Source organism: Gouania willdenowi, chromosome 14, assembly GCF_900634775.1.
Source record: "Gouania willdenowi chromosome 14, fGouWil2.1, whole genome shotgun sequence".
Lineage (NCBI taxonomy): Eukaryota > Metazoa > Chordata > Actinopteri > Blenniiformes > Gobiesocidae > Gouania > Gouania willdenowi.
The window spans coordinates 24,387,748-24,408,214 of NC_041057.1; the positions used below are offsets into that span (position 1 = coordinate 24,387,748).

The 20,467-nt window shown below is 38.4% G+C and overlaps 1 protein-coding gene across 3 annotated transcripts in view; it reads left to right on the forward strand.

The window, feature by feature from the left end:
- Nucleotides 1-20,467, forward strand: part of srrm3 (serine/arginine repetitive matrix 3) — a 98,343-nt gene that overhangs the window by 73,140 nt on the left and 4,736 nt on the right. For 2 of the 3 annotated variants that reach the window (XM_028466290.1, XM_028466289.1), the window contains 6 exons: nt 510-672; nt 5,223-5,247; nt 13,300-13,319; nt 13,948-14,231; nt 17,764-18,012; nt 18,100-18,225. In XM_028466290.1, coding sequence (XP_028322091.1) covers nt 510-672; nt 5,223-5,247; nt 13,300-13,319; nt 13,948-14,231; nt 17,764-18,012; nt 18,100-18,225 — 867 coding nt within the window. The remainder of the gene's footprint in view (nt 1-509; nt 673-5,222; nt 5,248-13,299; nt 13,320-13,947; nt 14,232-17,763; nt 18,013-18,099; nt 18,226-20,467) is intronic. The other variant, XM_028466291.1, reaches the window with a different exon arrangement.

Genomic DNA, 20,467 nt, shown 5'->3' on the forward strand with positions numbered 1-20,467 from the left:
TGTGAACTTGAAAAGAAAAAGACAATTAAAATTGGCCTCAAAAAGCTAATTGAGAACATTCATTCATCCATTTTCAGAACCGCTTTATCCTATTTCAGGGTCGTGGGGTAATTGAGGACACCTATATTTAACTTGTGTTACACCAGAGATTTCTCTCCATATATGTTTTGCAAAAATGTGTCAAAGAATGGCTGATAATAATTTATTTTAACCCTGTAAAGCATGAATCATTTCAATGTTTAGAAACTGGAGCCCTATGAACAACCATCCATTTAGTTTTAATTTGCCTAAATATTGGGGGGGGGGGGGGGGGGGGGGGGGGCGTTACTAACAAAAACACAATAAATTACCAACATGTCAACAAATTGGTAATTCCATACATACATACAGTAAAAATTTTTAGTCTACGACATACAACATTTCACTTGTTTAAAATTCTTGAGTCCCTAAAAGAAAATAAACAATAGCAAAAACGTTAAGCTGGGCGTGTTTTGGTTCTGCTCCAACAGACTTAACTCCAAGCAGAGAAGTGATGGACAGAAACCATCGGGGACACCACTTTTCCCTGGTCCGCACAGTCCTGCAACCCGGCACAATGGAGAAGTCGCTCAGCGAACCCGCAATAGCAAGGCCGGCAGACTCAACCACTCAGAGGACCTGAAAGGGAACGATGTATGTAATCTCGTCTATTTTGTTCCAACAACTCCCCTCACCACCTCCCCTGCAGCCTGTCCACTGGTGTCTGCAGTTTGTTTTCTGATCTTGTTCTTCTCCGCTGGTTTACATGGATCTGTAACTTCTTGCACAGTGAAGGTTTTGTGTTTGTTCTATTCTCAAACTTCCTTCTAATGAAATCTTATTCTGACTCTTGTTCTTTGCGTAGTTTGTGACATGTAAAGACACTGCAGTCTTTAAAAAGAAACTAGCTGCTCTTTCAGCATTGTTTCCATCTCTCTCTGAATACTTTGCCATTTAGTGGTCTTTTAACCTTTTATTCTGCCTGTAAAAAAAGACAGCAACGGCAATCCAGTTTTTTTCGGGTTTACTCAGCACACAACAGCTGATCCTCTGGAGTCAGGGCATTCTATTCTACATGAGTGATGATCTAAAAGAAAAAAAGGCTATTGAATGTGGCTGCCCTTGGCTGCAGTAAATAAATATGTAACCCAGGGCCCAGGCATGAGGGTGACCTGCAAACACAAGAAAAACAATCATGTTTTATCTTAGATGACATCTTTATAAAGTGTGTTGAATGAGTTACAATCTGACTGAGCTTTAAAGTGATAGCAATCTATGACCCACTCCTTCAACTGACTAATCAAACTAGTTAAAGCTGCTGGAGACAATCATTTGATATCAGATAAAGATATTTGTAGAGCTCATAGATCAATTAATTTGCCTGAAAAAAATAGATTGAGGTTGCCGCTTGAAAGTTTGTTTTCATCTCGACTGTAAACACTCCATTTAAAGAGTAACTAAACCCCAAACCTACTTTTTTCTGCTGAACACATATGTATGTTGATTGATCGTAGTATTTTAATTTTGCGTATTTAGTTGTAAAATGTCAATGCAACTGCCCTTTGAGGGTTGAACGCCGGCTATTACAATTGAGACAGATAATTTTTTTCACTAACTTTCACTGCTGATCCCGCCCCTCTTATAAAAGCTGGGAGGAGGGATTCCTCCTATCACAGCCCTCAGTGAGCATTGATTCACTGCCCCAATGCAGATCTCCGTTCTACAACGGGAATGTTAGTTACTCTCTGCTTCTATAAAGAGCGGATTTTGCTCTAATCAGAGGGTTAATCAAATTATGTGTGTATATACAGACACATCGTGCGCATATCCCCGTCTGTCTATGCGTGTGCACCGATTTGCGTGTACTTTTTGTCGTTGTGTTTGCATCTTCCTGGTTTTTGTGTGTGCGCTATATACTGTACACTATAGCACTCAGGGGCTGTTTGTCCCTGAGTGCTCTAGTGTTACAGTGGGGCAAAAAAGTATTTAGTCAGCCACCAGTTTTGCAAAAAAATCCAGAAAATCACATTGTAGGATTTTTAATGAATTTATTGGTAAATCACTATGTAAAATAAGTATTTGGTCACCTACAAACAAGCAAGATTTCTGGCTCTCACAGACATGTAACTTCTTCTTTAAGAGGCTCCTCTGTCCTCCACGCGTTACCTGTATTAATGGCACCTGTTTGAACTTGTTATCAGTATAAAATGTCTTTTATACTGATCCACAACCTCAAACAGTCACACTCCAAACTCCACTATGGCCAAGACCAAAGAGCTGCCAAAGGACATCAGAAACAAAATTGTAGACCTGCCCCAGGCTGGGAAGACTGAATCTGCAATTGGCAAGCAGCTTGGTGTGAAGAAATCAACTGTGGGAGCAATTATTAGAAAATGGAAGACATACAAGACCGCTGATAATCTCCCTCGATCTGGGGCTCCACGCAAGATCTCACCCCGTGGGATCAAAATGATCACAAGAATGGTGAGCAAAATTCCCAGAACCAAACGGGGGGACCTAGTGAATGACCTGCAGAGAGCTGGGACCAAAGTAACAAAGTCTACCATCAGTAACACACTACGCCGCCAGGGACTCAAATCCTGCAGTGCCAGACGTGTCTCCTTGCTTAAGCCAGTACATGTTCGGGCCCGTCTAAGTTTGCTATAGAGCATTTAGATGATCCAGAAGAGGATTGGGCGAATGTCATATGGTCGGGTGAAACCAAAAATAACTTTTTGGTAAAAACTCAACACCATACCTACTGTAAAGCATGGGGGTGGTAACATCATGCTTTGGGGCTGTTTCTCTGCAAAGGGGCCAGGACGACTGATCCGTGTAATGGAAAAAATGAATGGGGCCATGTATCGTGAGATTTTGAGTGAAAACCTCCTTCCATCAGCAAGGGCATTGAAGATGAAACGTGGCTGGGTCTTTCAGCATGACAATGATCCCAAACACACCACCTGGGCAACAAAGGAGTGGCTTTGTAAGAAGCATTTCAAGGTCCTGGAGTGGCCTAGCCAGTCTCCAGATCTCAACCCCATAGAAAATCTTTGGAGGGAGTTCAAAGTCCATGTTGCCCAGTGACAGCCCCAAAGCATCACTGCTCGAGAGGAGATCTGCATGGAGGAATGGGCCAAAATACCAGCAACAGTGTGTGAAAACCTTGCGAAGACTTAAAGAAAACTGTCATTGCCAACAAAGGGTACATTACAAAGTATTGAGATTAACTCATTCAGTGCCAGCCATTTTCAAATTTTCAACCCCCGTCAGTGCCAGCCGTTTTTGAACATTTTGACTGATTTTAAAGACCCACAGAATATTTTCTACTATGACTATCTGAAATCTGACACCAGATTCTGAAAGATTGAAGCCTCTACTGTCATGAAAAAAAAAACATTTGTTTCTGGCTTGTTCCGTTCTTTTGTAATCAGCCATTGAATAGAGCAAGTTTTACACAAATCTTCAATTTCAGAGCAAAAAGCTGAGTAAACAGCCTTTTTGTAAAAAAAAATCCTGTCATTGACTTTAAAGCATTTTTTTTTTTGCTTTAGTGACAACTCTAACATCTGAACATTATTTCCTTATATAAAACATAAAAAAAAAACACTGAGACCGGGCTTTTGATGGCAAAATTATTATTATTTTGCTGTCTATGTCAGAGTTGAATGGATTTCTTACTGTATTTTGGCGTTCCTCCAACGTTCCCTCCCGTCAGTCTGCACACAGACGTAACTTCCTCTTCCTCTCGACACGCAGCAATGACCCGTTTAGCTCGGTTAGTTGATGGTTTTATCTCACGATCACAACATTATCAATAATCCACACATGTTCTCTGTTAGTATGTGGAGCTGTGAGCTGCTGGATACGTCACAATATCACTTTGTAGCGCCATATTCTCACTCGGTCCTCCTTCTCCCACCCAGCTAATGGTAGCATCAGTGGCTAATCTCTCATCTAAAGGTGCACCGCTGCCATCGTCAGGGCACCATTGATCACTACAACACCCCACAGCTTAGATATTGATGAGGGACCTCCGCCAGGGTGATTTCTAGTAATCCCTGTGAAAAAACGCATGGTGCTGAGTGTTCGGATTTGAAATGACGAGATATCCCATCGGGGGCACTGAGTGAGTTAACTTTTGTTATTGACCAAAAATGCTTATTTTCCACCATAATTTGCAAATAAATTTATTAAAAATCCTACAATGTGATTTTCTGGATAATTTTTTTTCTCATTTTGTCTCTCGTAGTTGAGGTATACCTATGATGAAAATTAGAGGCCTCTCTCATCTTTTTAAGTGGGAGAACTTGCACAATTGGTGGCTGACTAAATACATTTTTGCCCCACTGTATATGAGTGTTTTACTGCTATATTTGAGGGCGTAACATGTTAATGACGATCAAATTTAGCCGCCGCACTTATCAATACCCAATCATTGGTACGCTGGGATTAGTCAGATACGAATGTTTCATGAGTCCCATGTCGGCCCTGTCGTATGACACAATGTGCACTCAGATTTGCACCCGTTTTCACGCAAGGTTGATAAATGAGGGCGAATGTGTGTAATATATACAATATTGCAAAAATGATTAGTAACATAATTGATAATGTTGACTCCAAAATTTGCGTTGACGCGTGGTTTAATGTTGTAACTTTATGATAAGATTAGGCCGGCGGCCGCTTTCTGGTTCATTTTTGCTGCAATACCGTACACGAACTGCTGGGTGCAATGTTCCTTCACCTATTGCATTGTGAAGAAAAAGTGCACAACAGAACAGTCTCAAAAATTTGGGACCATTTCACTGAAAATTTATACTCTACACCTGAGGTAGAACTAACATCTGTGACATGAAACTAACATCTGTGACAAACAAAAATCAATAACATTTCAACATGAGTGAAGACTTGAAAGGAAGACGATGGTCACATAAGCGAGCGTCAAAAAAGTCTTGTATTTTTAAAAGAACAACAAATGAATTCATATATACTTTGTACAGTCACTGTGTTTTATAGCACTTAAAATATTTGTATATTATGTACAATATATTAAGAATTGGTTATTAGTTTTTTTTTTTTCTAATGAAGCTGAGAAAACTATAATGAAAACTTTTGACCACTGGGAGGTCCACGTATGGTCTGAGATCTTTTCTGATCTCTTCTCTTCTTTCTCTCTGTCTCTCTTTGCTGACTTTCTGAATTAGTGTTTATTTGATCAGGCACCTACACGTGAGTAAATGCCCCAATTTTTCTCTCTTGTTTATAAAAAAGCCCTCAAATGCTTTGGAGCTGGACCACGTAGGGTAACTGGTAGGTTAATTAGTTTCTTCTTGTCACTACTGTTGTCCTTTTTTCTGAAACACATGCTTCACTCAGTAATAGCTCCTCCTCTTCTTCAGGTGTCCAAATGCTTCTGCAGAAATTAGCAGGGGTTCCACAATTGCTCTCCTCTACTGTCATTTCAACGTGCATGTAGCCTATAAAGGGCAGTATCTCTTCTCAGACTGTGTTTCTACTTTTTGTTAGAGCAAGGTGATATTGAGAGCAGTGAAGTACTTGTAAGTCATTGGGTTGGATTGTAGTAATTGCCCCACAGTTTTCTAAGCAGCTTATTTGTTGCAGAAGGGAATGCTGCCACTCCCATAAATATTAAGTAAAATCTGTTGAAAGTAGAAAGAAAAAAAAACTCTGCAGGATGGAAGGTAAATAGCAAGTCCCCAGGGATTAAACTAGTGATGCACGATATTTTCGACACCTTATCGGCTAATATGGGCTTTAAAATTTTTGTACCGGACATTGGCCATCCCGCGGATGTAGTTAACCGATAGAATAACAAGATTTCCTTTTTTTGATCGATCTGACTACAAGCAAACTCACTACAAGAGTGCTTGTAAATTATTGGAGGTAGGAGGCATTGAAAAATCTCAAATATTCAATAAATGTACTACTTTCCAAGCAGTTTATAAATAGCTGTGACACTAAATTGCTTTTCTTAACAGTCATATACAAAAAGTAAGTAGGTGGTAACTGTTTTAAGTATTGATTGGCTGCAAGAATATTCATTGTTTGGTTTAAAACAATTGTCATTAATAAATATGACATGTTTTACATGATGTAAGTTGAAGTAGTTATCTTACTTTACACAAGGAATGATTACTGATGTTACATCCTTTTCAGCGTTGTCTTATGTTTGCATTTGCCAGCAGGCCAACATGATAGAGTATGCAGAATAATTCCACTACAGAAACTAGATGATCTCTGCAATTAGGCATGTGTGTGGAAAAATATTGCTCATTGACCAAGGGTCCTTTTCTCCCGTCTGGACTTAAGCATTTACTTACGCGCCTGCAGTTACGCGCTCTCTCCTGCATGTATTCTCTGGTCCAGGCTCCTGACGCCCTCTGCAAGTAAGTCAACCAAAAGCACATAGTCTGTGAATGAAGGCAGTTCAGACCGCAAAGGAGGCAGACTGGGCCGTGATGTTTTTTGGGCTGTCTACAAATCAACGCTTGTAAATGTCATTGAAATCCGTGAAAATGATAAAGCGCACTTTTAATTTGAAACGCCTTCATTGATAAACAATGTAACAATGGTTGATTTGATTAGTTACTGCAAGGTGAAGATCGGCCACATTTTTCTGTCTGAGCTACAGTTAAGATCTCTCTTTTTTCCCCCTCATATATTAAGGCCAGATTAACATTTGTTTGTGTGGAAAGCCTGATTTTATTAAATTCTTGCATTCCTGCATTCAGAAATGATCAGCGCGCATTAGTCGTCATCATCATCTGTCATCAATGTTTCACTTGTTATTTATTCTTGTAGTGGATCAAATCGTGGCTTTACGTTGTACACAGTGTTAAATAGTTTCATTTCGTCTGACATCTGTCAGAGTTTCATTGTAACGAGCTGCAGCAGCTAGTAGCCTAGTACTAAATGTGGATAGTAGGCTTCTATGTAACTAACTACACATTAATAAATAGATAGAGATTAGGGATGTTTCTTTATCGACTAGTGACTAGTCTATTATACAAGGTTTTTCTTGAACAGTTCAACTTAAGCAAAAAAATAATCTGCAAGGTCAAATCACTGTCTTTAGTAATATTGTGTAATAATATTTATCTGTTTAATAACATTTTCAGCCAGGCATCACATTTTAATTGAACAGTGACATGTAGAATAAGAGAAGTGTGGGATAACCTCCTGTTGGTGAACACAAAATTAAGTGTTCACTACTTCATCAAACAAACAGAGCATCCATGGAATCATTAGCAGGTATTAAACCATCACATTAAAAACCCCTGATATAAAATACAATCATAACTTTTTTACACGCACGCACAGCGTATGCGTACGCACACAACAACAACACACCCGAGCAAATAGGCTTTTTTATTTACATTGGGGCTTCTGGGAAAAGCATCGCGTTGGTAGTGAATAAACCCGCAAAACTGTGATGTAACGTTGTGTAATCCATTGATTTTAACAATGTACCTGTAATCCGATTACCAACTATTTAAACTGTAACGGATTACAGTTACTCAAAATTTGTAATCTGATTATGTTACATTACATGTAATCCGTTACTCCCCAACACTGCTTAAGTACAGATGGAGAACAGCGTGCAGCCAAAAACAGCAACTTTTTTGACTTACGCACATGAGAGAATAGAGCCCCAAATGAGCTGCAAAATTTTGGCATATCAGCCAAAAGTGTAAATATCGTGTGTCACTAGATCTAACCCTTGTTGGATTACTTTTGAATAGTTGTATGATAAAGCAAATGTCCTGCATAGGAGCTGTGGTTTGTGTTCCTGTTGTCGTCCAATAGTCCAATTTGGAATTGTCTTATTCACTGTGTGGGTTCAGGGCTAACAGCTGTGCACATTTGGGACAGTGCACATTTATCACACTAAAATGTTGGATCTCTCCCATTAAAGCCTTCTCTGTAGTTTATCATGGTGTCGGCTTCTTGACGTGTCCTGGACTCTTTGACGAATAAACCCTCACTTCTACACTGACCAAGTAGCTTTAAACCAATAACTGCAACAATGCTAGCTTCTTATTTTGGTATTTATATAAATTCCTAACTAGTACAAGCCGGGCTTTCCTTAAATCTAGTGCGCCGTCTATAATAGTAATATAGATATGATAAGACTTGCCTCATCCCCATTCTTTTAGATAGCATTGTCACACACACCACATGGCACTGTGTTTAGGCAAAATAATATGTGAGTATAACTACCTGACAGATATATGCACGTAAGGGACCTAAGACCACAGATTACTGGAAGTGATCTATTGCTACATGTGAATGAGCTGTGTGGAACAAGCAAGAGCATTAAATGTAATCGCTTTTGAGGTCAAGTTGTCTTAAATGTTATGCAGCACATTTTTACTTCCTGGTAAAACAGGGTGACCAGAAACACTGATCTGCCTAAAATTACAAATAACATCATAAGTTAGTTAATATGAATTTATGAGCATGTATGGTTACGTTTTAAAATGATAGAAAACAAGTTCGGATGAACTACGGCCGGGCCCGCGCAACGTCTCCGCGCCGAATAGCATGTACCACGTTCCTGAGAATTCAAATGACTCGGTTCCAAAAACGGGTCCCCTGTGGCACATACAAAGTAATGGGCCACATTCATATATTGGTATGTGTCAATGATTCGGTACGACCAACTGTCACAATATTTGATTCACAAATAAATGAGAAATTACTTTAATGGAAATTGCCGAAAAAAGGGGGGGGCCCTAATCGAATTGTGCGAGGCATAATTGTAATCTACGCTGAATTACCTTTGAAATGATTTATCACACGACTATGTTCCCATAAATTTGGAAATTACCAGAAATGGGGAGTGGGCCCCCGGGCCCCATTTAAAAAAAGGGCTCTGGGCGTCTCATCATATTCATTCATAGAGTATTCATACCAAACTGCATTTCAATCTAATGAGAACTAACAGAGGAGTAGCCTGGCGCCCCCATGACATGTACGGGGTAATGAGCCCCATTTGTATACAGTATAGGTATGTGCCAATGATTTGGTACCACCAACCGTCGTAATATTTGACTGGAAAATAAATCAGAAATCGAGTTTCGTTTGTTTTTTTTTTCTTTTGGGGCCCCAAATCAGAAATCAGGCTCCAAGCATCGATACGTACACATCCATAGATTATACCTACCAAATTTTAGCCCGATCCGTTCGCGAATAACAGAGGTGTAGCGATTTTAATTAGTGTACACAACAACAAGAGCAACAACAAAGTGAGTTGTTTTGAGTCTGGTAGCCAGGCCTAAAAAGAAGGCAACACCTAAAACCATGGAAAGAACATGGCACTTTAATGTATTTCTGCTGCTCTCAAATATTTATTTATGAAGTTAAATTAATCTTATGTGCCATGGACGACAGCTTGCCAAGCACTATATTAGCCCCCCATGTTTACACTACAATAACTGACTCATCATCATACCTTAGAGTTGCCACCTTAAGCCCAAAAAAGACATTGATTAAATCTTAACTAATCTTCTGGACTTCGCTATTACATTTGAAATTATGTGACTTTACATATTTCCCTCAGAAGCAAAATGTGATATATGTTATATTGTGATATTACCCTAAATGTAAAAATAGAAAAAGATACTTTAACTGTCATGTGATTTTGACCTTGAAGGCCAGGACAGGTTGTCGATAAATTTTTTTAAAGCATCCAATACTCTGCCAATGGGACAGTGAGGAGTCCATTACACCTTGACACACCAGATTAAAACAAGTGTTCTAGTTTTATCTCCTGAAGGGATTCATACAGCACTTTTTGTTGCATAAATTTTTTTTTTTCCTGATTAAGGGTTGATTAAACTCTTTTGTCTGCTAATTCTATAGGTTTTGTTACAGCTAACAACACAGTGAATGAGCACTTCCAAGCAGGGCTGCTTTTCATGTTTCCTTTCAATTGAAATAGGTTGGATTTTTAGGTGTAACTTGGTTTACTTATAGTTATATGATAATTGTTTCCTTAAAGGGACCCAAACTATTAGCTTCCTGTTCATGCTTGGACTTACCAAAGCGATTTTAGGCTCTCTCTTGCAGTGCCTGTTTTAACAGAGGAAGAATAAAGGCCAGGGTGAAGGGTAACTGCTGGAGAAGAGTCAGGACAGAATGGGACTGGGGTCCTTTTTAGATGTGCTGACTGTTTAGTTTGTTCATCTTAGGCATTTTTGCAACCTTCTACCTTCTTCCACGGTCCTGCTTCCCTAACTGCCCATGTGTATCACACTCTTGTCTCCCCGACTTTGTTTTTTTCCACTATCTTTGATATTTGTCAGCTTTGCATGCCCTCCTCTTTACTCCTCCTTTTAGATTCTCTGTTTTGTATGTCAAGCTAATATGAACATCACCTCTATCCGCCTCCCTGTATCCTTTTGATACAAATCTGGCTGCATTTTTATAAGCGAAAAAGACAAATCATGTAGGTGATAGATTGATCCTCTTTCTTTCTAGATTTGGTTTGGTTTAAATTCCATCAGGAGCTTTTTATTTATGTCCCCCTCTCTTTTATTTTAACTTTGAGTTTGGTTGATTTCTCGTCAGTCTCTGGATTGATTGTGCAGCTTTGATACTAAAAGAGGTCATTGTCTTTTTTCCCATCTCGCTGCGGAGAACATTCCTTTCTCCTTTTTTCTTTTTTCTTTCTTTCTTTCTTGTTTTTTTTTTTGTTGATATTGCATACGTGTCACTGATTGAAATGGAAGGTAGGTAAAGCTTTGCCTACGCACGTGATCTTTATGCAGATGAGAATGTGACAAGCACCCTAGCCTGAGTGACATCTATGTTTCTCTCTTTCTCTTTTGTCTCTTTCTCTCTTTCTGTCATTAATGGTCTTCAACCAAATTCATTTTACTCCATGAATTATCATTTGACTCCTAAAAGATCGGGTTACACAGAGTTCTGGTTTTCTCTTTTCTCCTTCACTTCATTCTGAGGCCCAGACTCCCACTCTTATCTTCCAGGTCTATTCTCTCCATTTCCTCTTTATGTTCTGTTATAATGCGTTTTTGTTTGTCCAGCATCTCTTTATTTGTTGGTGAATCAGAATATCCATCTTACAATTTAGTTTTTTATGATTTCTTTGGCAGTTTAAAGCTACACACAAGCATATGCAGTCTACGTTGTACGGTTCCACTCAGTTGTCCTTTCCCTCTGGTTTGGAGAAATGCTTTGTTTGGTCAGAATTCCTTGATCATTACATGAGGGAGAAGGTCAGGATTTATTTTATAAGGAAGAGCCAACTGTGTGCATTAACATGAACATTTTTAAATATTCTTTATCTGGCCTACTAAAAGTCTGTAACTGACCTTTTTTTGGAGGCTTTAATTAGAGGCTGTACAACAAGGCTGGCATTGCTTGATCTACTTCAGCAACAAATCCCTCAAACAGATCAAAAACAACTATGTGACAGTTGTTGTTACTTGTCCCACTTTTTTATGCTGATCCAGAAACTCATTCTGAGAATACAATATTTTACAACTGGATTACAAGATTTTTATCTTGACAGAAAAAAGTCAACAGGATTTGCTTAAAATAAGTAGCGGGAGAGGAGAATTGTTTTTAGTCACCGGTTACTACATTGGGTGCTTACTCTCATTAATCAGCACTTGTATAAATGTGATGCTGAGGTCAGGACTATCAAATATCTCCCACACACTGGATTTCAGTGTGTAGTTCATTGTCAGCCCTTCTTATGAGCTGCTGACATTCTTAGATTGCAATATTTTGCAGCAGGATAATAAATCATGCAGGTTAATGGCCCTGCCAATCATTGTCCAGTGGACTCCTCGTCAAATTGTGTTTCCCCTCATAAAATTCAAAAAAAGTGAGCACTGCTGCTTTCAGTGCAGAGCTCATGGGTTTGAGTCCCCAAACTTGGCTCTGTCATACCCTGCCATTGATTGGCGTACTATCCAGGGGGAGTTACTCTGCCTTGAGCCTTGTGTCCTCTGGGATAGGCTCCAGCATGCCTGTACAGGAAAAAGCAGGTACAGATGACAATATGTCAGGAGTGAACTGTTAAAGTTCGACATAATGAGGGAATTTCATATGTTTGATTCTTTAGGACAAACTCTTAATCTATGTTTTAACACAACTTCTGTTTGCAAGTACCAGTTTTTATTATTCGACATTTACTCACTGTGTAAATACATAAAACCAATCTGGAGCTTTAGGGAACAAAAAAAACAAACTCTTAAAATTACTTTTAAAATTATGAGCTATGAATCAATTGATATCAGTTCACCCACAGCAGCATCACAATGCTTCAGTTAAAGGATAACTTCATAGGCTTTTGGCACAGGCGCAGTCTGTTCTATGCAATGTAAACATTGTTGCATTCAAAACAAAAAAACCAAAACAAAAAAAACAAATCAGGTCCATGGCTTTAAAACAGGGTTGTCAAACTCATAGCAGTCTGATCTCAAGTGGTCCGCAGATTACAGGTAGGGAAAACAAACTTCAACATTCATTTTTGTACTTCCACACATGAATGATATGTAAGGCACCAACTCTATCCACGCAATAAGTAACAGAAATCAGTCCCTGAGCATCTACACTTTCATTTCAATTGTCATTAAATTTGGGGAAAAATTGTCGAATATTTTGAGGAAAATTGCAGTATTTTGAGAGAAAAGAAAAGACTGCAAATATTGTAGCGGAGTTTCAATGAATTTGTGTACAGTATGTTTTGGGGGCCCAAGATAGCTACAACTAAATTATTTGGTAATTCACAATGATTCATGTTTTCATGTTTTCTCTGTTCATTTTTACCATCTCCTGCAGGTCGAATTTGATGCTCTAAAGTGCCAGAATCGGCCCCTCGCCTTGAGTTTGACATGTGTTTTAAAACAATCTTTAAACAAAACAAAAGAAAAAATAGATAGCAGTATTTAATGTTTGGTCTTCTTTAGGGATTATTTAAATTAGGACAAAGTAGATAAAGTAATGCTAGCCTGAATGATAAATTATATACTATTAAAAAAAAAAAAAACTCTTAGCTGCTCATGTTTAAGGATGCCACTGGGCACAGAGAATTCACTTTATTGTGACGGATTCCCTGCACACTGTGTTTTTTTCTATTTTCAGTTGTTTTTTCTTGATTTCTATGCATTGTCTCATGAGTCACTTGCAGGGAAGGGTTTTGTGTCTTTTTCTCTTGCATTTTGTGAATCTAATGATGCACTTATGTTGCCCCACTTTTCCCTTTTCTTCATACCTTACCTACTAAAGGAGGGAATACCACTTTATTGGTAAGTGGATGTTAACCAGAAGGGAGTTAATCAAGAGTAACCATAAAAAAAGCAAAGAAAATGGGTCGCTGTTCACATCTCAGCAATTGTCTTCAGGAAAAAAAATCCACAAAGAGAAAATTGAGTAGCAGACGATTTGTTCTCTGATTTGATTGATTCAATGATTGTGATCTTTATTTTGTTCCTTCCATTTCTGTGATGTTCTGTCAAGTTGTCTTCTCTTTCTGTTTCATTTCATTTGTTTTAATCATTATTTTCTTTTAATTAAAGAAGTCCTCTTTTTCTACCCGACAGTTTGTAGCTCTGTACTTTCTGCCTCTGCTCTTTAACTTACCTGATTCACACTTTTATTTTTTCCCTTCTCTTTCTCTTTTTCCGAGTTTTTTGTTTGTTTTGCAATTTTGTTCTCTTCAACTCATATTGGTTTTGCATGCCAAGTATTGCATGCGCTGCACCATAGAGGACTATCTATAAGCCATTTGAAGCCAACCTAGATCTTTTTCTTCTGGATGTTTACCATCTATTGGTAACACCGTAGCTCCTGTTCACTAACCTGAAAACACTCTGATGCATCTTTTGTTTTTTCCTTCTTTTGTTTTTTTCTATGTTGGCTTTGATTTCTCTACAGAAGCTCCATCTGCTTACCACTAGTTCTGCAAACACCCAGTCATCTCGACTGAAAAAGCCAAAGCTCCACAACGTGCTTGGCAGGAGCCAAACGGCAGCTGGAGCAGCCCAGAGTGTAGATGGGCTGAAAGCTGCTGTTGGGTGCTCCATGATTCAGACATTGGGAAGGAGTGGACGTAAGCGGGTCCAGAACAAGAGTGTCCACTCCCCTGCTCGCAGCAGTGACTCTGCCCACTCCCAGGACGACCACACTCATAGAGGGAGGCACTCATACCACCAGAGAAAGTGAGTCTCAATGTAATGTATGTACCCCTTTGGTCTCTGTATGCTAATACGTGTCAAACACAAGGCCTGGGGGCCAAATCCAGCACTTTAGAACATCCAATTCAGAGTAAAACTGACAAAGAAAACATAAATCATTACCAAATAATTCTCATGCACATTTGTACACACACAGAGAAAGACGGGAATCCACACACAATGTGTTTGTACATACACACATACAGTAGCTTGATGAACCCTCTAATTAGACCAGCATCTGCTTAGAAGCACAGAGTCAAAAACATCACCACAACGGAAAGGAGTTCCACACTGGAGCTGTCAATCAATGCTCACTGAGGACTGTGATAGGAGGAAACCTTTCTCGCTATTTACGTGCAAAGGCAGCGTAGAGAGCTGCCTTTGCACGTAAATGGTTGTCATATTGGGCACCTGACTGCACATGCGCAAACACGTAAAAACACAGAATGAGAACGGAGGCAGAGGAGCAACGTGCCTTTGGGAGGGGGCGTGGCCTCCTCTGCCTTACAGTGGAGTGAAAAAAAAATAAAAACGACTGTGCAGCTGTTCCAGCTGTTTAGTAATTTGGGCTATGAAATGCACAAAATGCGGACATTTTCAAACTTATAGGTACTGTAGGCTATTGGAAATGGAAAAATAAATAATTTATAATTATATTATAATTAAAACAAATAATCAAAATATCAATTCACCCTTGGGTAGTCACTGCCTACCTTGCCTACCCTGACGGCACGTCACTGGTGGTTTCAGTGATGCAGGCTTGTCAGCAGTCATCACTTACGCAATGCATAAACTGGCTTATAGAGGATGTGGTGGGAGAATCTGGTTGCTGGGTTATGGTTAGAGAAAGCGCTTATTACAGATTGGGATCGGGATCCTTCCAGAGACAATAATGACCCTGAAAGAGGCACTTCAAACACTTAGGAAAATACAAAGCTGCTGATTCTGCTCATTTATTCTCTTATTTACAGGAATGAGTCTCTGTTAGTGTTTAGAATGTAGAGAAAGAATAATGATCACCTCAGTGTAAGTTAATGGTCTAAATTTTTAAAAGTTTGTGTCTTTTTAACTATTTTTAGCACACCCATAGTTTAACTTTGCCACAAACACAGAATGAGAATAGATTTACTGCATAGTTCTGCTCATACAAGGACAATAATTTATCCACCTTAATAACCAGAGGTGTAAAGAGTACTGATATATCCTAGTACTCAAATAGATGTACTGTTACTTGATTTAAATTGTGCTCAAGTACAAGTAAGTCATACATAAAATACTCAACTACAAGCAAAAAGTAGCTCAATTAAATAGTAGTCAAAGTAAAACTTACTTGTTATTTTCACCCCCCACGTTTATTTTTGGTAATAACTGCCACAGTTCCCTTGCATACAGTAAACATTTAATGTACATAAAGGAAGAGACAAAATCTTGCACAATTGGAACTTCATTTATTTTTCACAAAGGCATCTGTATAAAATAAAAGGTTTTTCAAAATGTACAATTCTTAAGAAATAATCAAAAATAACACCAATGAATTAAATTCAAAATAAATAAAAAATTATAAGGCTCTAAGTATAGCTAAATTTATGAACTCTAAAACAGTGCTATGTGGGTAACACCATAATAAATAATAAAACCAACCTAAATTGAAGAAAGTGGCTGGGCGGAAATGACATGACTAAGAATCATCAAATCAAATCAAATCAAATTTATTCTTCCATGTAATCCTGTTTACAATTTCTGCATTGTAGTTGACAGTCAATACTTTTCACATGTCAGAATAGGAGCATGTTGAAGAGTCTTATTATATATGCCCCTTTTTGTTCAATAAAAGAATGTCCAAGTAGATAGTCGCCGATCAATTCTGCAAGATTTTTCACTTAACCAAATCAAATGTTTGTTACAAAAAAAACAAAACTATTTTGTTTGTTACAGATGTCAATAGTTTAACGTATGTTTGATTTGCAGATGTCTGTAGTTTTCAATCGACAACATTTTATAAATATGTTTAATTTGAACAATAGTATGACAAGTTTTTAAATTGTCATCCAATTAATTCCACAACCTTATCACAGTGACAACAAAACCCTCTGTTTGAGTGAAGTGCGAGCAAACGGTACACAAAAGTTTCCTTTCCTCCTGCTGTTTTCATCTGTAATTAGTATAAATTTATTATAAATGTGCTCTGGAACTAATTTATTTTTGATTTTCCACATGGTCAAAACAATTTTTAACTGAAAAAAATCTGCAAATTTCAAAATTTTACCTTCAATGAAAAGTTCATTTGAGTGGTGTCTTGGACCTTTGTGATTTATAATTGTTTATTTATTTTATAATTTATAAAAATTATATAAACTTGGTCAGTAAAGCTTTTGCATGCATTACCCCAGATCTCAATACAATATGTGAAGTACGGGACAATTAGAGATGTATAAATTCTAAACAATGCTCTTTCATCAAAAGTATACTTTACTTTATGTAAAATGTCAATACATTTACTTATTTTTCTCTTTAAGTATTCAATGTGACTCTTCCAATTAATTTTATCATCGAGCATAACTCCCAAAAATTTTATTTCTGGCATGACTAAGAACATATGGATTCTTTCATTGTTGTTTGGTCATTTAATTTTTTGTAGTTTCACAATGTCCGTTGATCATTTTAAAACAAAAATAATAATTTAGTCAGTAAGTATAAGTAATTTATTTATAAAGCGCTTTTTGCAGATAAAATCACAAAATGCTGTACAGAGCTGTGGTGAAAATACAAGTGCAACATCATAATAGAATAATAAAACATGGATGTATATACATAATAAGAGTATCATCATAAAAGGATAATAAAAATGCAAAATCCAGTTAACTAAAAGTTTTTCTGAAAAGCAAAGTCTTCAACAGTTTCTTAAAAGTGTCCACACAGTTAAACTCCCTGAGAGACTGGTGCAGGTTATTCCAGAGTCTGGGGGCCACAGCGTGGAACGCCAGGTCTCCTTTGGTTTTAAATGTAGTTTTTGGGATCTTTAGGAGACCCTGGTCTGAAGACCGAAGGCTGCACCCTGAAGTGGAGGGGCACAACAAGTCCGAGATATATTGAGGAGCCTGACCATGTAAATGCTCGGGGGTAGTGTGGGATGTTCTGGGAGCACCGGTCAAAAGTCTGGCAACAGCAGCAGTACTCTGTGCGATCTTGAGTCTGTTTAGGGTCGACTTATTAAAACAAGTGAAAACAGATTTACAATAGTCAGTGCGTGATGATATAAACGTGTGTATGACCAGTTCGAGATCGGATTTTGATAACAGATGCCTCACTTTTGAGATATTTCTCAGGTGGTAAAAACAGTAACAGTTGGGTTTAGAAATGTAAGAATTACTTAACTTTTTTAAAAACATACTTGAGTACAAATAAAATGATTGATTTAGAAATGAATTCAAAAAAGTACAAGTACCCATAAATGCAACTTAATTAAAGTAACTTGAGTACTTGTAATCCATTATGTTCACCTTTGTTTAATAACCAGGACAAAAGGCAGTCATTCCTCGAAGCGACACCGTCGTCCTGGTCGGGGTCAGGCCCACCGGAGCCTGTCAGCCTCTCCTGCACGTCACTCACACACATCAGGCAGGAAGAATGAGGAGTCTCGGAGCAAAGTGAACCTTCGGCAGCGCAGCAGCTCTTGGAGCAGCGGACGTTCGTCCTCACGCTCCGCTTCCAGAGACAAAGCTCTCAGCAAAACCAAATCGCCCCACATCAGACAGAACAACTCCAGGTGAGACTTCACATCCCTGTCACACTTTGTCATTTGCATCTTTGTATATTTTTGGTTTAACGTGTTGTTCTTTTGTGTGACGAGCAGAGAGAGGGAGAGTCCAAACCGCTCCGACACCGACAGCAGAACTCGCCGCCGCTCCCGCAGTTATTCGCCAATTCGCAAAAGAAGAAGAGACTCTCCAAGCTTCATGGAGGCCCGGAGGATCACCAGGTAACACTTCATATGATCACACTTTCAGCTGTTTAATACCACAGCTCGGCTGAAAGTTTACTCTCACATCTCAACTTTTTATCATCCAAGCATAGGCAGAGTTTGAGATTCTTGCCAAGGGGGCCAAAAGAAAAAATAGAATGAAATATATAGACTAGAATATATGTCCCAAGATTCGCGCCAACCAAACCAAAAAGTTAAATCTTCTGTAAACTGACCTTGCAAATGTAATTCCGAATTAAACTTTAACCCTCTATGGGTTGAAACCCGGCTATTACAATTGATTTTTGCTATTGGCTGAGAACAAGATCATGTGACGTTTTGGTGACATCTTGCGTCACAAACAAACACTTTTAGCCACGCCTCTTTTATAAAAACTAGCACCTGTGGGCTCTACAATCAGTGGTGAGTAGGTTGGATTGAGAGAACGTTGAATAGGCATGTATATTAAGTAATGAGTAGCTAGTTAGCATAGCATAGATTGTTCATTGGAGATTTTATATTATAGACTGGGCTTGTCTTTAACTGCTCCAGGAGCCACGCCCATAATCAAGGCATTTTTTGAATTTCCCTCCTTGTGGCAGGTCAGGAGGAAGCAGGGGTTTAGTTACTCTTTAAATCCGAATTAGGTGGTTGGTTTATTCCGATTTTAATTTTGAATTGAATAATTCCTTATTTTTTTGAACACTTTATTCTGCTTTAAGTTAATTCCAGTCGTTCTGCGCATGCACCTCCTATAATTAAGAGTGGATGGACGGAAGCATAAACATGCAGACATTCACACAGATACTCATACTTATTACACACACGGACATCAGCAAACAAAACAGGCTTCATTGGGGGACAAGGAGCCGAGCACCAGATCAGACCCACAGAGCGTCACGAATGACTCATAAAGTTCTCCTTTGTTCTCAACGTCCTGTATAGTGAAGGTAAAAGTAGTTGTCCTAACTGCTGGGTTTGACTGGCCAAAGTACGATCTTCTGCCTCCCTTCTCCGCTTTTCTATCTCCCTTCTCCTGCTCAGTGGAAGAAAGTGAAACTGTGTGTAATTGTCGAGCTGCTGTTTCAAAACTATAGTCAAAATAAAAGTAAAAACAATTGTTATTATGGGGTTTTCTATTGTCTAGCTGAAAAGAATGGGTTTGTTGTGTGTTTTTTCCCTATATATGTGATCTGTCACGTTCGCCCCCTGTCCAATCAGAACCTTTCCCAACCCCCAGACCTAAATTGAATAAAGCGGAATTGAATAAAGATGAATAAACTGGTTTTCCATGTAAACCTCAATTCGAAATTACTATTTCAATGTAAACACGAAGCAGAACACTTTAATTCCGAATAATTTAGTTACAAATAATTAATTCCAAACTAAAAAACATCACGTAATCGTGGCCAATGTGTATACAATAATGCAAAAATGATTAGTAACATAATTGATAATGTTGACTCCAAAAATCAGGCTGCCGGCCACTTTCTGCTTGATTTTTGCTGCAGTACCATACATTTACACTGTAAAGAAAAATTGCGTAACAGAAGAAGAACCAACCTAAAGTCTCAAAAGTTTGGGACCATTTCACTGAAAACTTATATTACACACCTGAGGTCAAACTAACATCTGTGATATGAAACCAACAGTAATATGTTAGAATCAAAGCAGCAGAAAACTATTTTATTAAAAAAAAATGAAAACTTTTGACCACAAGGGGGGGTCATTCTGAATTGAGGTTTACATGAAAAATAGGTTTATTTGGCTTTATTTATTTCCTCATTTTGTCTGGTGGTTGGGAATGGTTCTGATCGGACAGGGGGCGATTGTAGCATATTCACATCTATCAGGAAAAAGAAAACACAACAAACTTTTTATTGCCGGCTCCAACATAGAAGACCACATGAGAAATGTTTTCACTTTTATTTTTATTGTAGTTTTTTGAAGCAGCAGTTCGACAATAACATACTGTTTCACTTTGGTCAGCTGAGCAGGAGAAGGAAAAGCCCAGTAAAACTCCGGAAATCAATAACCAGGAATACATATTTGCTCCCCCGTAAAGATAGTAACTCTAATAACAGGTACAGTGATGCACATGGTGTTTATGCAGTACAGGTCCACATTTACTCTGTCTCCAGGTTTTAGTATCACCCGTCCGATGAAGCCTGGACGGTTTGCTGATGTCCGTGTGTGTGTAATAAGTCCACGTGTCCGTGTTAATGTCCTCATGTTTATATCTCCGTCCATCCAGTCTTTT